Source organism: Cucurbita pepo, chromosome 4, assembly GCF_057944985.1.
Source record: "Cucurbita pepo subsp. pepo isolate OVF chromosome 4, ASM5794498v1, whole genome shotgun sequence".
In the NCBI taxonomy this organism is placed as follows: domain Eukaryota; kingdom Viridiplantae; phylum Streptophyta; class Magnoliopsida; order Cucurbitales; family Cucurbitaceae; genus Cucurbita; species Cucurbita pepo.
In genome coordinates, this window is record NC_141801.1 from 8852797 (window position 1) to 8868566 (window position 15770).

General features: G+C 37.0%; 3 protein-coding genes and 1 long non-coding RNA gene across 5 annotated transcripts; 2 read left to right on the forward strand and 2 right to left on the reverse strand.

The window, feature by feature from the left end:
• Positions 1-197: 197 nt before the first annotated feature.
• Positions 198-2436, reverse strand: LOC111793751 (putative serine/threonine-protein kinase PBL25). Its single transcript, XM_023675780.2, has 5 exons — positions 2295-2436; positions 1850-2040; positions 1576-1765; positions 1081-1472; positions 198-943 (listed from the first exon to the last, which is right to left on the reverse strand). Exons 1-5 carry the CDS (start codon positions 2407-2409, stop codon positions 260-262), a joined length of 1572 nt encoding a protein of 523 aa, XP_023531548.2. The 5' UTR covers positions 2410-2436; the 3' UTR covers positions 198-259.
• On the forward strand, positions 1267-4045 carry LOC147792994 (uncharacterized). The gene is made up of 2 exons (XR_015420837.1): positions 1267-1392; positions 2237-4045. It is a non-coding gene; the product is annotated as an uncharacterized LOC147792994 (long non-coding RNA).
• A 741-nt stretch (positions 4046-4786) lies between these two features.
• On the reverse strand, positions 4787-10339 carry LOC111793075 (U11/U12 small nuclear ribonucleoprotein). Of its 2 annotated transcripts, none has more exons than XM_087123572.1 (5): positions 8938-10339; positions 7961-8075; positions 7294-7401; positions 6063-6848; positions 4787-5968 (listed from the first exon to the last, which is right to left on the reverse strand). In XM_087123572.1, exons 1-4 carry the CDS (start codon positions 10290-10292, stop codon positions 6138-6140), a joined length of 2289 nt encoding a protein of 762 aa, XP_086979698.1. In that variant the 5' UTR covers positions 10293-10339; the 3' UTR covers positions 4787-5968; positions 6063-6137. The 2 variants fall into 2 exon arrangements, with proteins under 2 accessions (XP_086979698.1, XP_023530557.2); XM_023674789.2 differs by having other exon boundaries at positions 7294-7404.
• A 2958-nt stretch (positions 10340-13297) lies between these two features.
• LOC111783905 (germin-like protein subfamily 1 member 7) lies at positions 13298-14922 on the forward strand. The gene is made up of 2 exons (XM_023664721.2): positions 13298-13475; positions 14238-14922. Exons 1-2 carry the CDS (start codon positions 13349-13351, stop codon positions 14777-14779), a joined length of 669 nt encoding a protein of 222 aa, XP_023520489.1. The 5' UTR covers positions 13298-13348; the 3' UTR covers positions 14780-14922.
• Positions 14923-15770: the final 848 nt, after the last annotated feature.

The window sequence follows — 15770 nt, forward strand, 5'->3', positions numbered from 1 at the left end:
AAAGAAAGAAAAATAATTATATAATAGATTTACTTAATTATTTAATTGGATTTAGATGTGTATAATTTTGTGACGTATAAACATTTAATTATAAGATAATAAAAAGGAGAAGAAAAATAATTTAATCGAAGAGTTAATTTCGACTTAAAATAGCGTGTGTGTGTTTTTTTTTTTTTTTTTCCTTACGAGAGAGAAAAAATGGAAACATTTTCACTCTTGGTGTCCTTCAATTCTCCTCCCCCCCCCTCCCACAAACGTCTCAATCTTCGCCGCCGTCGGAATCGCTGCCGTAGTGTCGAGCTTCATGGCCAGAATGCGATCCTCTACTCTTGTTATGATCTAATGTAGAATCACTTCTATTTACATTATTCGATGAATCTCTGTTATTTTCATTTTCCGATGCGTTGCTGCTTCTAGCTGAAGAGCCTCCATCGCTCGATGAGGAGCTGTTCTTTCGGGAGTGATTTGGCGGTGGTTGTACGTCGTCTTTGAATCCGACTCGTTTTTGCTCAGATTCTTTGTTTTTCTTTTTCTTTTTAGGTTTCTGAGTTCTTGGACTGATGTCTTCTTCTTCGTCATCTGAGATGTCTGTTTCGTGGTTTCTTGCACTTGTGAAGTTTCCAGATGCGCTGTCTTTTCCGATTTTTCGAGATTCGGTATCGGAATCTGAACAGTCTGAAGAGGAGTAGTCCTCCTCGTCGTCCTCGTCGTCCTCAGGCTCCGGCGGGTAAGGGAGCGGACGGAGGTTCTCATCCGGAGTTGTGGATAGGAAGCTGAGGGCAATCATGACGTCTGCGATCAGAGGACGGACTTCTGCTTCCTCTTGCAGACACATGGCAGCGACGGCGACGGCCTGATTCAGATCTTTCTCTGGGAACAACCGTCCTAGGAGAGGATCGGCCAGGTCTGGAAATCTCTTTGGATCTCGGAAAAATGGTTGTGCCTGTTACACATCCATTGGAGTTTTCAAATCTAGCTTACATTTTAAAAATGTTTTTGGACGGTAGACAATGAAATTAGCGGGAAACTTAATTTTTTTTAGAAACAGAAAACGAAATGCTATTGAAAAGCATAACATACCCAAGCAACAAGATTCTGCTCGTTATTTGGTTTTGTAGTGTCGACAGCTTTTCTTCCAGTGATGAGTTCAAGCATCACAACTCCAAAGCTGTATATATCAGACTTGGCGGTGAGTTGACCACCTCTTGTATACTCAGGAGCAGAGTAGCCATAGGTGCCCATGACCCTTGACGGCAACGGAGACTTGTCGCCGCCGCCGCTGAGATTTGCGAGTCCAAAATCAGAAAGCTTTGGGCTGAAATCTTCATCGAGCAAGATGTTTGATGACTTCAAATCACGAAATATTATGGGAGGATCCGTCTGGTCATGCAGGTATTCCAATCCTTTTGCAACTCCTAATGCTATTTTTATACGAGCAAACCAATCCATTGGCTTTCTATCTTCTTTTATGTCTGCCAATATTGAATCATAGTTTGATGACATATATGAATATATTAGATTCTATTTCTCACACTATCTTAGAAGAAGAAGGCACATTAGGGATAGAAAATATACCGAAGAGACAATCTTCCAAAGAACCTCCAGGCATATATTCATACACCAAAATCCTTTGATCTCCATCTGCACAATATCCATTGAACTTCACAAGATTTGGATGCTTTAGAAGGCTCAATGCCTTAACCTCACCAAGGAAGTCCTTGTTCCCTTGCATACCATTTCTATCAAGCTGCTTCACAGCCATCACCTTCATTTTTATACAGATTTTATTGAGTTATGTTTAGATTGACGGTGTCGTAAACGAATCAATTTGGTTGGTTTAGTTAGTTACCTGGCCACTTGGTTGAAGGGTAGCCTTAAAGACCTTCCCAAACCCACCTTCACCCAAAAGACATTCCTGGCGGAAATTCTTTGTAGCCGTGGCTAGCTCCCGGAAAGTGAAGTTCTGGGCATCTATTTTTTCACCTTCTTGTGCTTTCTCCTTCCCTTCCTCTGTGGGCTTTGTTTTGATTGCTTCTGGTGCTATAAATGACATGAAAACATTTAGTTCAAATAGAAATGGAAATATATGACATGAAATGACTCTTTTATCCCTTTTCTACGTTGTTATTGGATAATAATGTTGGGAACTTTTACATTAGGAGAATCCCAGAATGTTGTTTCCATGGAAATTTAGATTAATGCAAAAAAAATTGTCCCTATTGTTTTCTGGTTGAAGGGAAAAGAATATGCATGGATTTAGGATGAGGGGTGGGGGTGAGAGAGAAGTAACAGACCAGGGGACTTAGGGTGCGGCGGAGTACGGTGGCCGGAGGAGAAGGAGGCGGAATTGTCGTTGTTCTTATCGATCCCTTTCTTGCTCTTAGACGAAAAGCAGGGAAAGCAACTCATGGTGAGATTGTGGATGGATCAATAGTTGTGTGTAAGTAATGGATGGATGGACGGATGGATGGATGGGGATCTGATGCGAAGAAGAAGAAGAAGAAGAAGAAGAAGAAGAAGAAGTTCAGGGAAGCAGCAAAGTCATGGAAGTGGTTGAGGGAGGATCCTGGGTCCTCCAAGGTTATTGAAGGACCCGGCCGGAGGAGAGGAAGAAGGAGGTTGGGGAAGGGGAGACCAACTGTGGAAGTGCGATGATAAAAGAGAGGAGGCAATGGGGGATTATGGAACTTACCCTACAAAAAAAGAGAGACAAAACTAAAGGTTTGGGTGTTTTCTGGGGATGGAGAGAAATTCCTGGAGGTTTTCATGGATTTCTCTTTGCCTCCCTTTTTTTCCTCTTTGGAAGGACAGAAAAACTCGGGGTTTTCATTTCTGTTTCCTTTCCATTTTTTGGTTGATTTAGGACACACCCCGAAACACTCTCTCTTCCAACCAGAAGGACGGTTTTGTTAAGAGGCCTATTTACCAACAACTTAAACTCTAATTGGACAACCTAAAGGCTAAAGGGTTTGGAATCCTAATTTGGCACTTAATCACTAACGCATGTTCCATGCGACATAATCACGTTATCTATTCTTCTCATCTAAGAGTGAAGACTACTTCCACAAATCAACGCGAGTCCTTTCAGCATGTTTTGTCCTCACTCACACATGCAACCTAGGAAAATTTATAGGATGTCACCCAACATAGAATTACTCCAAGTAAAATACGCTTAACTTAATCACTTTGTTGATATATGCAGATTCTCATTCGGATTTGGGCTCAATTCATTCTTGTACCCCTCTTTTACTTGTGTGTCACATTGACGTATCTCTACAATGATATAATATTGTCTACTTTGGACATAAGTATCCTCAAATAGTCATCCCTTCGATTTTAACTTGAGCTTATTACTTTTTTAACTAGACGAGTTTTAGTGCAACTCCTCTTCATACCATATTGCTCGTTCGAAAGTTCAACCATAGATTCACTATGGTTGTCACTCGAAGATTTTATCTATATTAGAGGCATGACCTTGATACCACTTGTTATGGACAATTATGTTTATGTTTCCAATCTAGCGAGAATGGACCAATACACATGTAGCTACCTTAGTCATTTTACTAATTCAAAGGAGGATCATTAGTTCAAATACTACCTCTCTACATCGACAATGTAGCTCCTTTGGACACTCATCTCTCCAAACAATTGCTAATTGGTGCAACGTATTACATCTATATTATGAAAATAGTAGGTACTGGCTCCCATTTGACCACGTGAGGGCTGAAACAGATAAGTGTCATGATGCGACTGAAGAGAATAGTACATCATCCAACACACCAAGAAGAATGTGCATTAAAGTCAAGTTAAGACACAAGCAAGGCTGGAGAAAACGAGGTGACACAAGTAGGACCCCGAACCATAACCTCAAATACAACCCCGACCATTACTTTGTATTTGATTGTAAATGTTAAATAGTAAATAGTATTATTTTGTATTTGATTGTAAATGTAAACTACCTTCTAAATAGTTTTTAATAGCTGTTGTTTGTATATTTTTATTTTCTTAATGAATTTTAGTAAATTTATTCTTAAGTTTCCATTTATTTTTATGCCCATATTACCCTCGAGTGTATGTGGACAGCGGGTTGTTACATTATACTAATAATAAACTAAATTTATCAATCAACATGTTTTCATACACTTTTTATTATATGTGGACATTAAAAAAAAAACGTGTTTAAATAACTTAAACATGTCTAACTCACCTTCAAGTGCTCCTAACGTTCACCCAAACTTGGTTCCTTTCATGGGGTAAATAGTTTATTATTAATATGCATTTTAAGTATATTTTGTTAATGTATTAGTAGTATATAAACTAGTATTGACGTATCGATAGTTTATAAACACTCCTTCAAATAAAAGATAACATTGGTATTTCAATATTCAATAGTATGCATCAGTCATTAAAAATTCACGATTTCAAATATATCGTTATTAGTGTATCATATTATTAGTGTATCACTGGTGCGTTAATACTCGTTCTAAATGTAATTTCAAGCACAATATTGAGTATATCAACATTTATTTATAATATTGATATATCAAAAATATATCTATAATATAACTTCAAGTATGTTATCAATGTATCACTAGTTTATTTCTAAATAAAACTTCAATTACATCTGATATATCAATAGTTTGTCGACAACTTAATGTAATCAAACCATATTGTTCTATACTAAATTGCACATATTCAATTCATTGAAAATTAAAAGTGAATCAATTCAGTCATTGCAATTTACAATTGGAGATTCAATTTCATCATCCTTCATTGAAATACTGCATAGTTAATGTTCTTGATTTTCTTTTTTTACTTTTCATAAATTTTCCAAAAATATCTATCAACATCCAGATTTTAACAATATTTCCCAAGACATTTGTATGAAATTGAGACATTTCCTACTTGTAAGTAAATGGAAGAAACTACCTACTTTACCTGATAACTGTTTCATACCTACCTATACAAACTCCTAAGCTATCTTCTTGTAAGAGATTTCTGCATATCCCTTTCCTCCAAAGGCTTTGTACATGTATCTAATATTCACATGGGCTGCCCAAAAGGAGAAAAACATACCAGGGAGTCAGAATTCATACCCCTTCTATAACTGATAAGAAGCCAATTATCAGCATGATGTAGGATGGAACGGCCTGCAACCGACGATCTGAAACTCTGTGGATTGTGGTTTCTGATAAAGTTTATTTGCAGACTGCCTTCATACTTCTCTGATCTTGTGAGCTGTTGGTAGAACACTAAAAGTAATACAAAAGTTAGAACTAATATAAGATCAATAATAAGGTTGAACTCAAGCAGTGTGGTACTGTAAAATGTTTGTTAAGATGCTAGATTAATGATCTGTACCGTTCTATAATGACCTACATGTAAGTTTTTGAAGTGAAATCATCAATATGCATATTGAAACTCTACCACCCTCATACTTCCTAATCTCAGTTTCTTGAACTAGGAATTCTTCAACTGGGAACAATTTTGGTCTACTCAATGATTGTTTTTTTAATTATTCGTTGTAAGACTTTAAACGACCGATACCAATCATGACTGAAGAGAACAGGAAAAGGACAAGTTATGCAACACCAAAACATTTCCCAGAGTAGTGGAAACCATAGCAAATGATGACAGAAAGAAACAATCGTACGACATGGAAAATCCACGCCAATACGACCACTTTGTTTATCTGTCATTGTGACTAGTCCAGAAATATTAGAAAACCTGAGAACAGAAAAGGATGATGTAAAATTGGCATTTTTGATATAGTGACGATGAGTTCAAATTATGCTACTGCAACATTCAGGGCAAATATCCCTGCTGAGGGGATAAAAAAAAAAAAAAAAAAAAAAAAAAAAAAAAGGAAAGAATAAGTTTTGCAAGATTTAATGTATAAGCAAATGGGATAAACTTCAAGGATACTATGAAGGATACACGTGAGGATAAAATATCTGAAGCCCATATGCTGCAAGGTTGTGTGAATAAAAACATGTTAAAAAAAGAAGTCAGAGAAGTCACAGTTAAAGGCACATGGGATGTAGCATGAAAGAAAGACTTACCACAAGGTAGACATTGGTAATGTTAAAAAGTATGGCACAATTTGCGGGACAGCCCCTCATTTGAGGATCAGCAAACTAAAGTTCGTCTGGATTTACATATCTTCTGCCAGTGGAGTGATCATCTTCTAATTGGTCATGACACTTGGAAGGGGTATATCTATCATTAAATGAATTAAGCACCGAAGAATCTGAACTATGATTATCAGCTGTGTTCCTTTTCCAACTATCACTAGCTCTTAACTTGTGACCATCCTTCCTTGCACTAGAATCACCCCCCGATCTTGAGGATGAAGATGATCTAAAACCATGATAATTAGAGCTGCTAGAAGACAGTCCTCGAGATTTATGATGCCTGGTTTCTGCTGGCTCCTCATCATCTCGATCACTTGGATATCTCTTCCATTTGTGTGACTGGCTAGGACTACTGCTTCGATCTGAGAATCTATGATAGTGTTCTCGATCATATTTGTCTTTACCGACACTTTTCCTTTCATCTTCTGGAGAGCCATAGTGCCCATATCTACCTTTTGGGGGCTTTTCGGATGCTGAATATCTGTTATCATAGTTAGACTGCTTCCGGGAATGACTTGAGGTATGATGCCTAGTTTCTCCATATGAGCTGTTGCTTCCTTTTGTGTGCCCATCTGCAATACTATCTCTTGTAATGTAATGATCAGTTGGTTGTTCAGATTTTATCCCTCTCTCTTCAGTTCCCTTCACAAAGTATCCAATCCCTCCAGCTTTCATAATTTCGTCCATGTATTCTTCAATAATATCTCTTGTAACCTTCCATGAAAGGTAAAATTAGTAAGCACGTGAGTGTGGATATCATCTAACATAAAAACGTTTGATAGAAAAAGTTGGAAAACAGATGTCAGAAAACATATTTCAGGAACCGAAAATACATAATGGGTATCACATAGTTTCATGGTCTATTTAGCATTGCAGATTCACCTCTTCCATAATTCGGCCATTGTTGCTGCAATCTTAGTAGCTTGAAAGTTGTGAATAATATTCTAAAAAGTGACAATGTACGCCTAAGAAGATATTACCACCAAATGTTCTTGATAAGCATTATCATTTAATTAAGAACTTTGTCAATTTTCCATAAAAGGCTATAAGAAAAGGAATCATCATGCCATACCCAGTTAGACCCTAGGCTAATAACCAATAGAGACGAGAGATAACAAAAACAATGGCCGACGTAAAATTGAACAAGCTGCTTGCTTACCTGTAAAGTTGATCGCTTTGCCTTTTTCCCACGGTATGACACTCTTCGACGTTTATAATCTCTTTCTTCAGCCAACAATTCCTCTTTTGTTTTGGTCTTGTCTCTATCCTGCTTTTATTAAAATTAAACCCATAAGATATAAAATATAGCCAAGAAACATCATGGGTAAGTGAACAATAAGCAGATGATCAGCACCTGCTTCATCATTTATTGCTAAACATATTCTTTTAACATAAAATAAAATGGGAGGAGATGCACAAAATGAAGGAAAGAACGGCAAAACATCCATCTCAAAAGCTCCTAATAGACTCTACAATACACACCCAAAAAATAAGTATATAGAGGCACCAGCTTGATTTGGTTCCAAGAAGTTAATTTAAAATATATATATATATATATATATATATAGAGAGAGAGAGAGAGAGAGAGAGAGAGAGAGAGGAATTGAAAGCTTTTTTTTATATATTTTAAAAAAAATATTTTTCGGAACATGATGTACCATTCAGGGCAGTAAATAAGAAGATTCGGCGAGACTTCAAATCACCAACAAATGAATGGAGAAAATTGGTAGGAAGAGTAATCCAGGTGGAAGGATAACTGAAAGTAACATGCTTGATTATACCAACTACATAATTCATGACTAGACCATTACAGAGTTCAGAAATACCTCATCATGAGACTGCTGCTTTGGGAGTCCATCATGCTCAATTATAGGTCTATAGTTGCACCGTCTTTTACGCTCTTCACAAGCTCTTTGACAGATATAGTTATGTTCAGAAACCCTAAAAGAGTTAAAGGATTAGTCTGTTTCTAACAGTTGACTACTTGAAAAGTGAGATCCTTTTCTTAGTACGAAAATTCTTTTGATGAAATCATGAAGACAAGTGGAACAAAACGTGCAGATTAAATTGGATGAAAGAAGCAGATGAAAACTCAGAACATCCTTTTCCATAAAATTGCAACTGAAAGAAAAATGAAGATTAATTGTATTCAATAAAAGGGGAAAACTTCTATTACTTCTAGATTACTTCAAGAATTTAAACCCTAAATTCCAAGAATTATTGCTGTAAAAAAAACATAAACTAAAGTCCACTTTCTAGAGCTGATAGTGCTAGGTTCAACCATTAATTTGAGTTTCAAAAGCCAGTTAAGTGGCTAGGCAACTTAAATCTCCAGGTGCTAAGAATTCTGTTGACAAAATTTTCAGACACAGCTAGTATAAATAGAAATGATGTCCTTAAAATGTTTAAGCATATTTATGACAAGGGCTCCAAAGACAGATTCTAGAATCTGTTCGGCCATCTCTTTTAGACACAAGACTGTAGAATCCCTTCGATCATCTTTTTTTTCTTAATAACTATGAAAGTTCGGACAAATTTGAGTTCACTTTCTAATATAACAGGACAAACATCCTACCCTACAATATTTGGTTGCCAAAGAAACTCGTAAAATTTTTATATCCTAGGTAGGAAGACATGGATTTAAACCCATTTCCTCTAAGTCTCCTAACAATTAATTTCCACCTCATGAATTATACAAGCATAAACTTGTTGGATCAATGAATATAACTATCATAGCAATAAGGAAAACATCAAGTTCATCAAAACTAGTAACCAAAAAACAGAATATGGAGAAGTAACATACAGCTGATGTTTAGTTTGCAGATGAGAAAAGCGTAAAGCTTTGATCTTTTCTTCAAGTAGGAAACGTTCATGCAATGCTGCAACAGCCGCAGCAACTTGGGACACAAAAATCACCCTGCAGTTGACCGTTTCTTCTCCAGTAACATAGACATTATTTATAACCTTCTTATCCAACTCTTTCAAATTCACACTCTGTGTATCACTAAAACTAGATACTAGATTATGAGAGCCCTCTAGCAAAGTTGGACTCTCCACTCGCTTTTGTTCGTATGGCAAAAGCGACAAGCCCGATGCAGCATATAGTATACGTTGTCTAAGCATGTTAATAGCAAAGAACTTCCCGTTCATCTCCCCATACAATACGGAAAGCTGAGATGCCAGCCACAATAGTACTTGTACTAAAATCGGACACTTAAAACTGAGGTTCCCTGATCCACCCTCCATTCCATTTCCATTTTCCAGCGCAATTTGAAATCCCATAGCTTCCTTTGAAATTGCCATAAAACACAGCCTAAACAGCAAAAATATGTGATCCCTCATAGCAACATCAATAATAACACCATACCGAGGAGAATTTGCAATGATCCATGTCTTCAAACGGTTGTCCACGGCCATCTCTGAGCCCAATATGGACCGTATAACAATATGCGAATACACACTAGGGTAGTCATTCCACATTTCTACTTCACTTCTAAGAGCCCACAGATCAGAGGGCAGCATTCGAATCCCCTTCAACGAACTCTTCATCTCTCGATCACCATCATCATCACAAACAAAATTAGCACATTCAACAGCCAAAACACGAGGGAGAGTGAAGACTTTAGACATTTCATCCCGGTTAGACAAGGCAACCACGCCAGGGCAATCGAGATAGAAGAAATTGGAACTTCCATCAGAATAATCATTGAGAGAGAAACAAAGGTCGGCATCAGAATCCGGCATCGTTTGACGGAAGCGCTTTTCGTTAACCAATTCACGAGACGATTGAAGCGTTCGAGGGTAAAGCAAGGACTGGAGGAGTTGAGTCGGGTCGATACGAGGTGGAGGAGCGGAAGGACAAAGAAGGGAGTGGTGGAAGAGAGAATGCGGCGGAACACGGTGGCGCCGATCAAAATTGCACTGAACGAAACCGGAATCGTCAGGCTTAGCAGATGGGGTTTGGATGAGGGTGAGGTAGGAGAGAGATTGAAGGGTCTGGTTGGCGACATGGATGAGGTTTCTGAGGGAGGAAAGAGAAGAAGACAAGTCCAGAGGAGGATCACGAGATTCGGGAAGAGAGAAATTAGGGTTAGGGTTAGGGTTTGAGAGCAGAAAGTTGGGGAAGGTTAGGTTGGAAGATGGAAGAGACGGGTTCATTGCTCGGAGTGAAATGGAGGGAAGAGTGAGACATCGGCGGTTGCTCTTGTTTCTTATCAAATAAATACTCTCCAATTTATTTATTTATTTATTATTATTTTTTTTTTTTCTTCTTCGTAAAGTTTTTCCTATCAGAAATTATGGATATCGATAAAATCGAGTTGAAATTCGAGTTAAAAACAGGTGAACTGTGCTTAAAGAGGGAAACGAGTTTGATTATACTGGACCGACCACCGATCGGTCCAAGTGGATTGGTCATCGTCTACCTTACGATAGTCAGCTCCAACTCATCAAATTGAAGACAACAGTTCAAGATTCACGAAGTTTGATAATAAAAAAATGAGGGAGTTACTCGGGCAACTTGAGCCTGACTCTAGTGTTTCCGTTCCATGGTCACTTCGCAAATTCTAGCCGATTTTACACGTAAACTAATTAGTTGAAGATTTGTCAATCAAATACCTTTGAAGGTTAATTTGAATTGTTGGTTAAAAAAGGAACATTAATCAGTGGTGATTGTAGGTGGTGAGGTAGCAGTGGGCAGTGGTGGAATTAGGTCATCATCGAGAGGCAGTGTAAGGGTATTTTGATAATTTTCACTCAACATAGACACGAGAGGGTTCATGTCTCAATAGTACTCAGATGATGAATGTTTGGAATGTCTCAATGATAAAGTTGACTCATGGGCCAATTCTTAATAAGCGTGCATCGAAAGCAAATGACATCTCAGAATATGAGATGACATCACAAAGCATGGATCGTGTTATTAAGAAGACAATACAAGATGAGAGTAAAGGTAACAACGAGCCTTTAAGACTTGACCAAGAGTATAGGCAAATCAGTTACAACCATAACCAATAAGTGTAGTTATGCCACTGGGAAGGACAATGCATCATTCAACACAAACAATATTAGGATAAAAAGGTGGTCATGAATGTCAGAGACAAGCTAAAAAAATGGTCGAAGAAGGCCTCATACCGTAATTCTAGAATTAAGTCTATTTATACAAAAAAAAAAAAAAAAAAAAAAAAAAAAAAACTCGCGGCCCCCATCCGCTTCCCTCCCGACAATTTCAAGCACTATTTGACTCTCTTTTCAAAGTCCTTTTCATCTTTCCCTCGCGGTACTTGTTTGCTATCGGTCTCTCGCCCATATTTAGCCTTGGACAGAATTTACCTCCCGATTGGGGCTGCATTCCCAAACAACCCGACTCGTTGACAGCGCCTCGTGGTGCGACAGGGTCCAAGCGCAACGGGGCCTCACCCTCTCTGGCGCCCCCTTCCAGGGGACTTGTGCCCAGTCCGTCGCTGAGGACGCTTCTCCAGACTACAATTCGAACGCCGAGGGCGCCCGATTCTCAAGCTGGGCTATTCCCGGACAATTTGATGTCAATTAAATACTAAAAAAATAAATATTTTTAATTAAACGTTTATATATATATATATATATATATAATTGTGTTTGCGAAAACACGACTTTAAATCTAAGTCATTTTGATTGATTCAATTATTAAAAAATAATAATAAAATAAATAAATAAAAAGCCAATTCAAAGACACCTCCTTGCTCCTTCGTGTATACATATGACACGTGGCAAATAATTTGTATTAGGGACATTTTACCAAATTAATAAAAAAAAAAAAATTCCTTATGTCATTTTTGGTTGACAAATATAAACAAACAAATAAATAAAATATATTTATATATAGAAATATAAATAAATAATATATGTATTGTTTTTAAATACGTCTTAACAATTCTCAACTTTTAGGTAATTGATTGACAAATCTCCAACTAATTAGTTTACGTGTCATCCTCTTATTAGTTGATTTAAATATAAGAATAAATATGTATTTATGCCGACCAAATCAATGCAAATAAATTTAATTAATCATTTAGTTTAAGTTTGTTAAATATCCAAAATATCTTAATATACCTAACCAATTTAACTATATCTTAACTATAGTAGCTTAAATTAGTCCCCATAATATTTAAAAAATTAATATATATATTTTTTTTTCATTTTTTAGAATATGGGTAAAAAATAAATAATAAAATAAAGAAATTTAGCGGTTTAATTTTATAAAATCAGGTAATTTTTAAAACGGGATCAGTATATGTTTGAATCTATGTTGGTTTACGATCGAGTTGCTAACTCGAGCATAATTTCAATTGGTCAAGACATTGATTACAATTTTTAAATAAGGTGGAATGTTTGAAGTTTCGTTATCTTGTATTCTGTAGTGATTATAAGTTGAACGGGTCGAAAATGACTTAGAGTTTTTTCTTGTCGTAAATAGTCAATATTCTTCTATGTGTGCGGAGAAAATTTACTCTTTCTCTTACCAAAATCGTTGAAAAATCAACATAAGAGTAGGTTATTGCTTGTTACATTAAATTAAATTATTTCTTGTTTATTGTTCTTTTAAAATTTAATTTAAATTACAATTTTTAACTCAAAATCATTTTTCTATAGCGTTGTCAACTGCCTTGAACGCCTTTGTTCTTATTGAGTTGAAAAATGCATATCATACACATAATTTTGTATGTATGCATCATTTCCATACACAAAACTCACCGAGCTCATACTCCCAGTCGAGTCAGTAGATGCACTAATTTTTTCAGGCCTCAATTGGGTAAAAAACGCTTCCTGAATTGTTAGAGCTAAATCGAGCGGAGAAATTTGTCACACTTCCATTGTGACACACTCAATAACTATAATAAACTGTCAAACTAGACATCTAAAATTTCGATATGTTCTCGACTAATGATTAATCAAGAAATCATTTTACATATAATTTTTTTTTTTTTTACCAAAAATCAACTCTATTAATCAAGAAATTAATTAGTACAATTTTTTTTTTCAATTTAATGATTAATTAAAATGGAGTAGTTGAAGAAATGTTCAAGGTTGGAGCACATTATTCAATTTAGTGGGTAAGCTTGAAATTTTTATAATTTACTTACCAATTCAATCCATGCTCTATAAATACAATTGAATCCATTCCAAGGCTTCTCACCAATTAAACAATACAAACTTGCTTCACCAAAAGCCAAAAAATGGCAAGATTTGGTGTTCTTTCACTTGCTGTTCTTCTGGGTTTGCAAGCTGCTATGCTTGTCTCTTGTTTTGATCCAAGTCCTCTTCAAGATTTCTGTGTTGCTGTTGATGAACCCAAATCTGCTGGTACATTGTTCTCTCTTTCTTTAGCTTAAATGTCTCGTAGTCGATGTTTGTTTCGGGTAGGTTTGGTATGAGATCCCACGTCGGTTGGAGAAGGGAATGAAACATTTGTGATGTGGGTGTGGACGAAACCTTTCCCTAGTGGACGCGTTTTAGTATCGTGAGGTTGTAATGAGCTAAAATGGATAATATTTGTTAACGGTGGCCTTGGGCTGTTATAAATGGTATTAGAACTCATCACTGGGCGGTGTGCTAGCGAGAATGCTGGACCCTTAATGGGTTGGACTGTGAGGTCCCATGTAGCATTGTTTATAAGGGTGTGGAAATTTCTTCCTAGTAGATGCGTTTTAAAACTGTGTGGTTGATCGAGATATGTAATGGACTAAAGCGGATAATATCTATTAGTGGTGGCCTTGGGCTATTACAAATGATATTAGAGCTAGACACTGGGCGGTGTGCTAGTGAAGATACTGGGTTTTCGAAGGAGGTGGATTGAGAGATCCCACGTCGGTTAGAGAGGGGAATGAAACATTCTTTGTAAGAGTGTAGAAACTTCTCCCTAACAGACGCGTTATAAAATCGTGAGGCTAACGAGGCATCTAGGGAGAACTGTGAGGTCCCACGTCGGTTGGAGAGGGAAACGAAACATCCCTTATAAAATTGTGAGGTTGACATTGATATGTGACAAGCCAAAATAGTCAACATCTACTAGTGAAAATGCTATCAAATCTAATATATTTTGAACTTGTTTTTTGTTGAGTATAGTATTTGTGAACGGGAAGTTCTGCAAGGACCCGAAGCTAGTGAAAGCCGAAGACTTCTTATTCCAAGGACTCAACATTCCCGGAAGCACAAACAATCGACAAAACTCAAACGTGACATTAGTAAACGTCGACCGAATCCCCGGACTAAACACCCTTGGCATCTCTTTAGCTCGTATTGACTACGCTCCATACGGGTTAAACCCACCTCACACGCACCCACGAGGCACCGAAATTCTCGTGGTCGTGGAAGGCAGCCTCCTAGTCGGGTTCGTGACGTCGAATCCAGACAACAAGCTGTTCACCAAAGTGCTATACAAAGGAGATGTGTTTGTGTTCCCCATTGGCCTCATTCACTTCCAATTCAACGTAGGACATGGCCCAGCCCTTGCCTTCGCTGGCCTCAGCAGCCAAAACCCAGGCACCATCACCATTGCCAACGCTGTGTTTGGATCTAAGCCGCCCATCTCGCTTGACGTTCTCACCAAGGCCTTCCAAGTTGACGAGAAGGTCATTGAGGCTCTCCAGATGCAGTTTAAGGCCTAGGAACAATTGCAACTATGCAATGAAAAGGGCTTTTGAATAAAAATTTACAACTTTTTGTAACCCTATTTGTGTTTGATCCTTTCAACTTTTGTCATACTATCCAATATTGGAATAAAAATGGGGTTTTTCCCCTTCTTTTTTAATCCCGTGCTTTCTTCTCTCGGGAGGCTCGTTTCTTATTTGTAGCTTGTTTATTAATATAAATACGAGACATAGAGGAGCATTTCTCGAGGTAGGATTGCCCAGATTGAGAAGGAATCACTTGGGTTTTTTCGGAACAACAAGAATAGGAATTCTTCTCTTCGATGAGAGATAATCCAGGTTTTAGACACTCGTCTTACTCGAAAGTCGCCTCCCAAATCACACTACCTGCCAAAGGAAAAAACCCTTTATCTACGAGCAGTAGCTGTTGACGTGAACAACTTTACAAGACATCTTTTTCTCTCGTTATTGTAGTTCATTCCAAAGGAGAAATGAAGAAAATTTCGGTGATCTCTCATAAATTTTCCTAAAAAGCATACTAGTGAAGACAAAACATGTTAAAAGAATCTGTATTAGCGTCTAAAGATAACACTTTTAGAAGTGATAAGTAGATAATATGGTCATGTTGCAAGGGATGTAGGAGAATGTTGGAGACATAAGGTGTCGAGTTCGAGTTCCAAATTCTTATATGAATCCTGGATATGAGGCTTTACAAACAGTACCGAAGCACATCTCTCTGAGTAGACTGTTTTTTAAGGATGTACGGAAACAAAATGTCAGGATATCAAATGTTGAGTCGAATTACATCAAGCATTTTTAGTTCATCCGTTATCTTAAAATTGGATTGAATAAAACAAAATCAATCTGAATTTATAATTAATTTGAACGCATATTTTTGCTTAATAATACAATTATATATACGCATATTTACTATATTTTTATTTTTATTTCATAATTATTATTTTTTATTATTTAATCTCCGATAACTCTTTAAAATAATTTTTTAAAA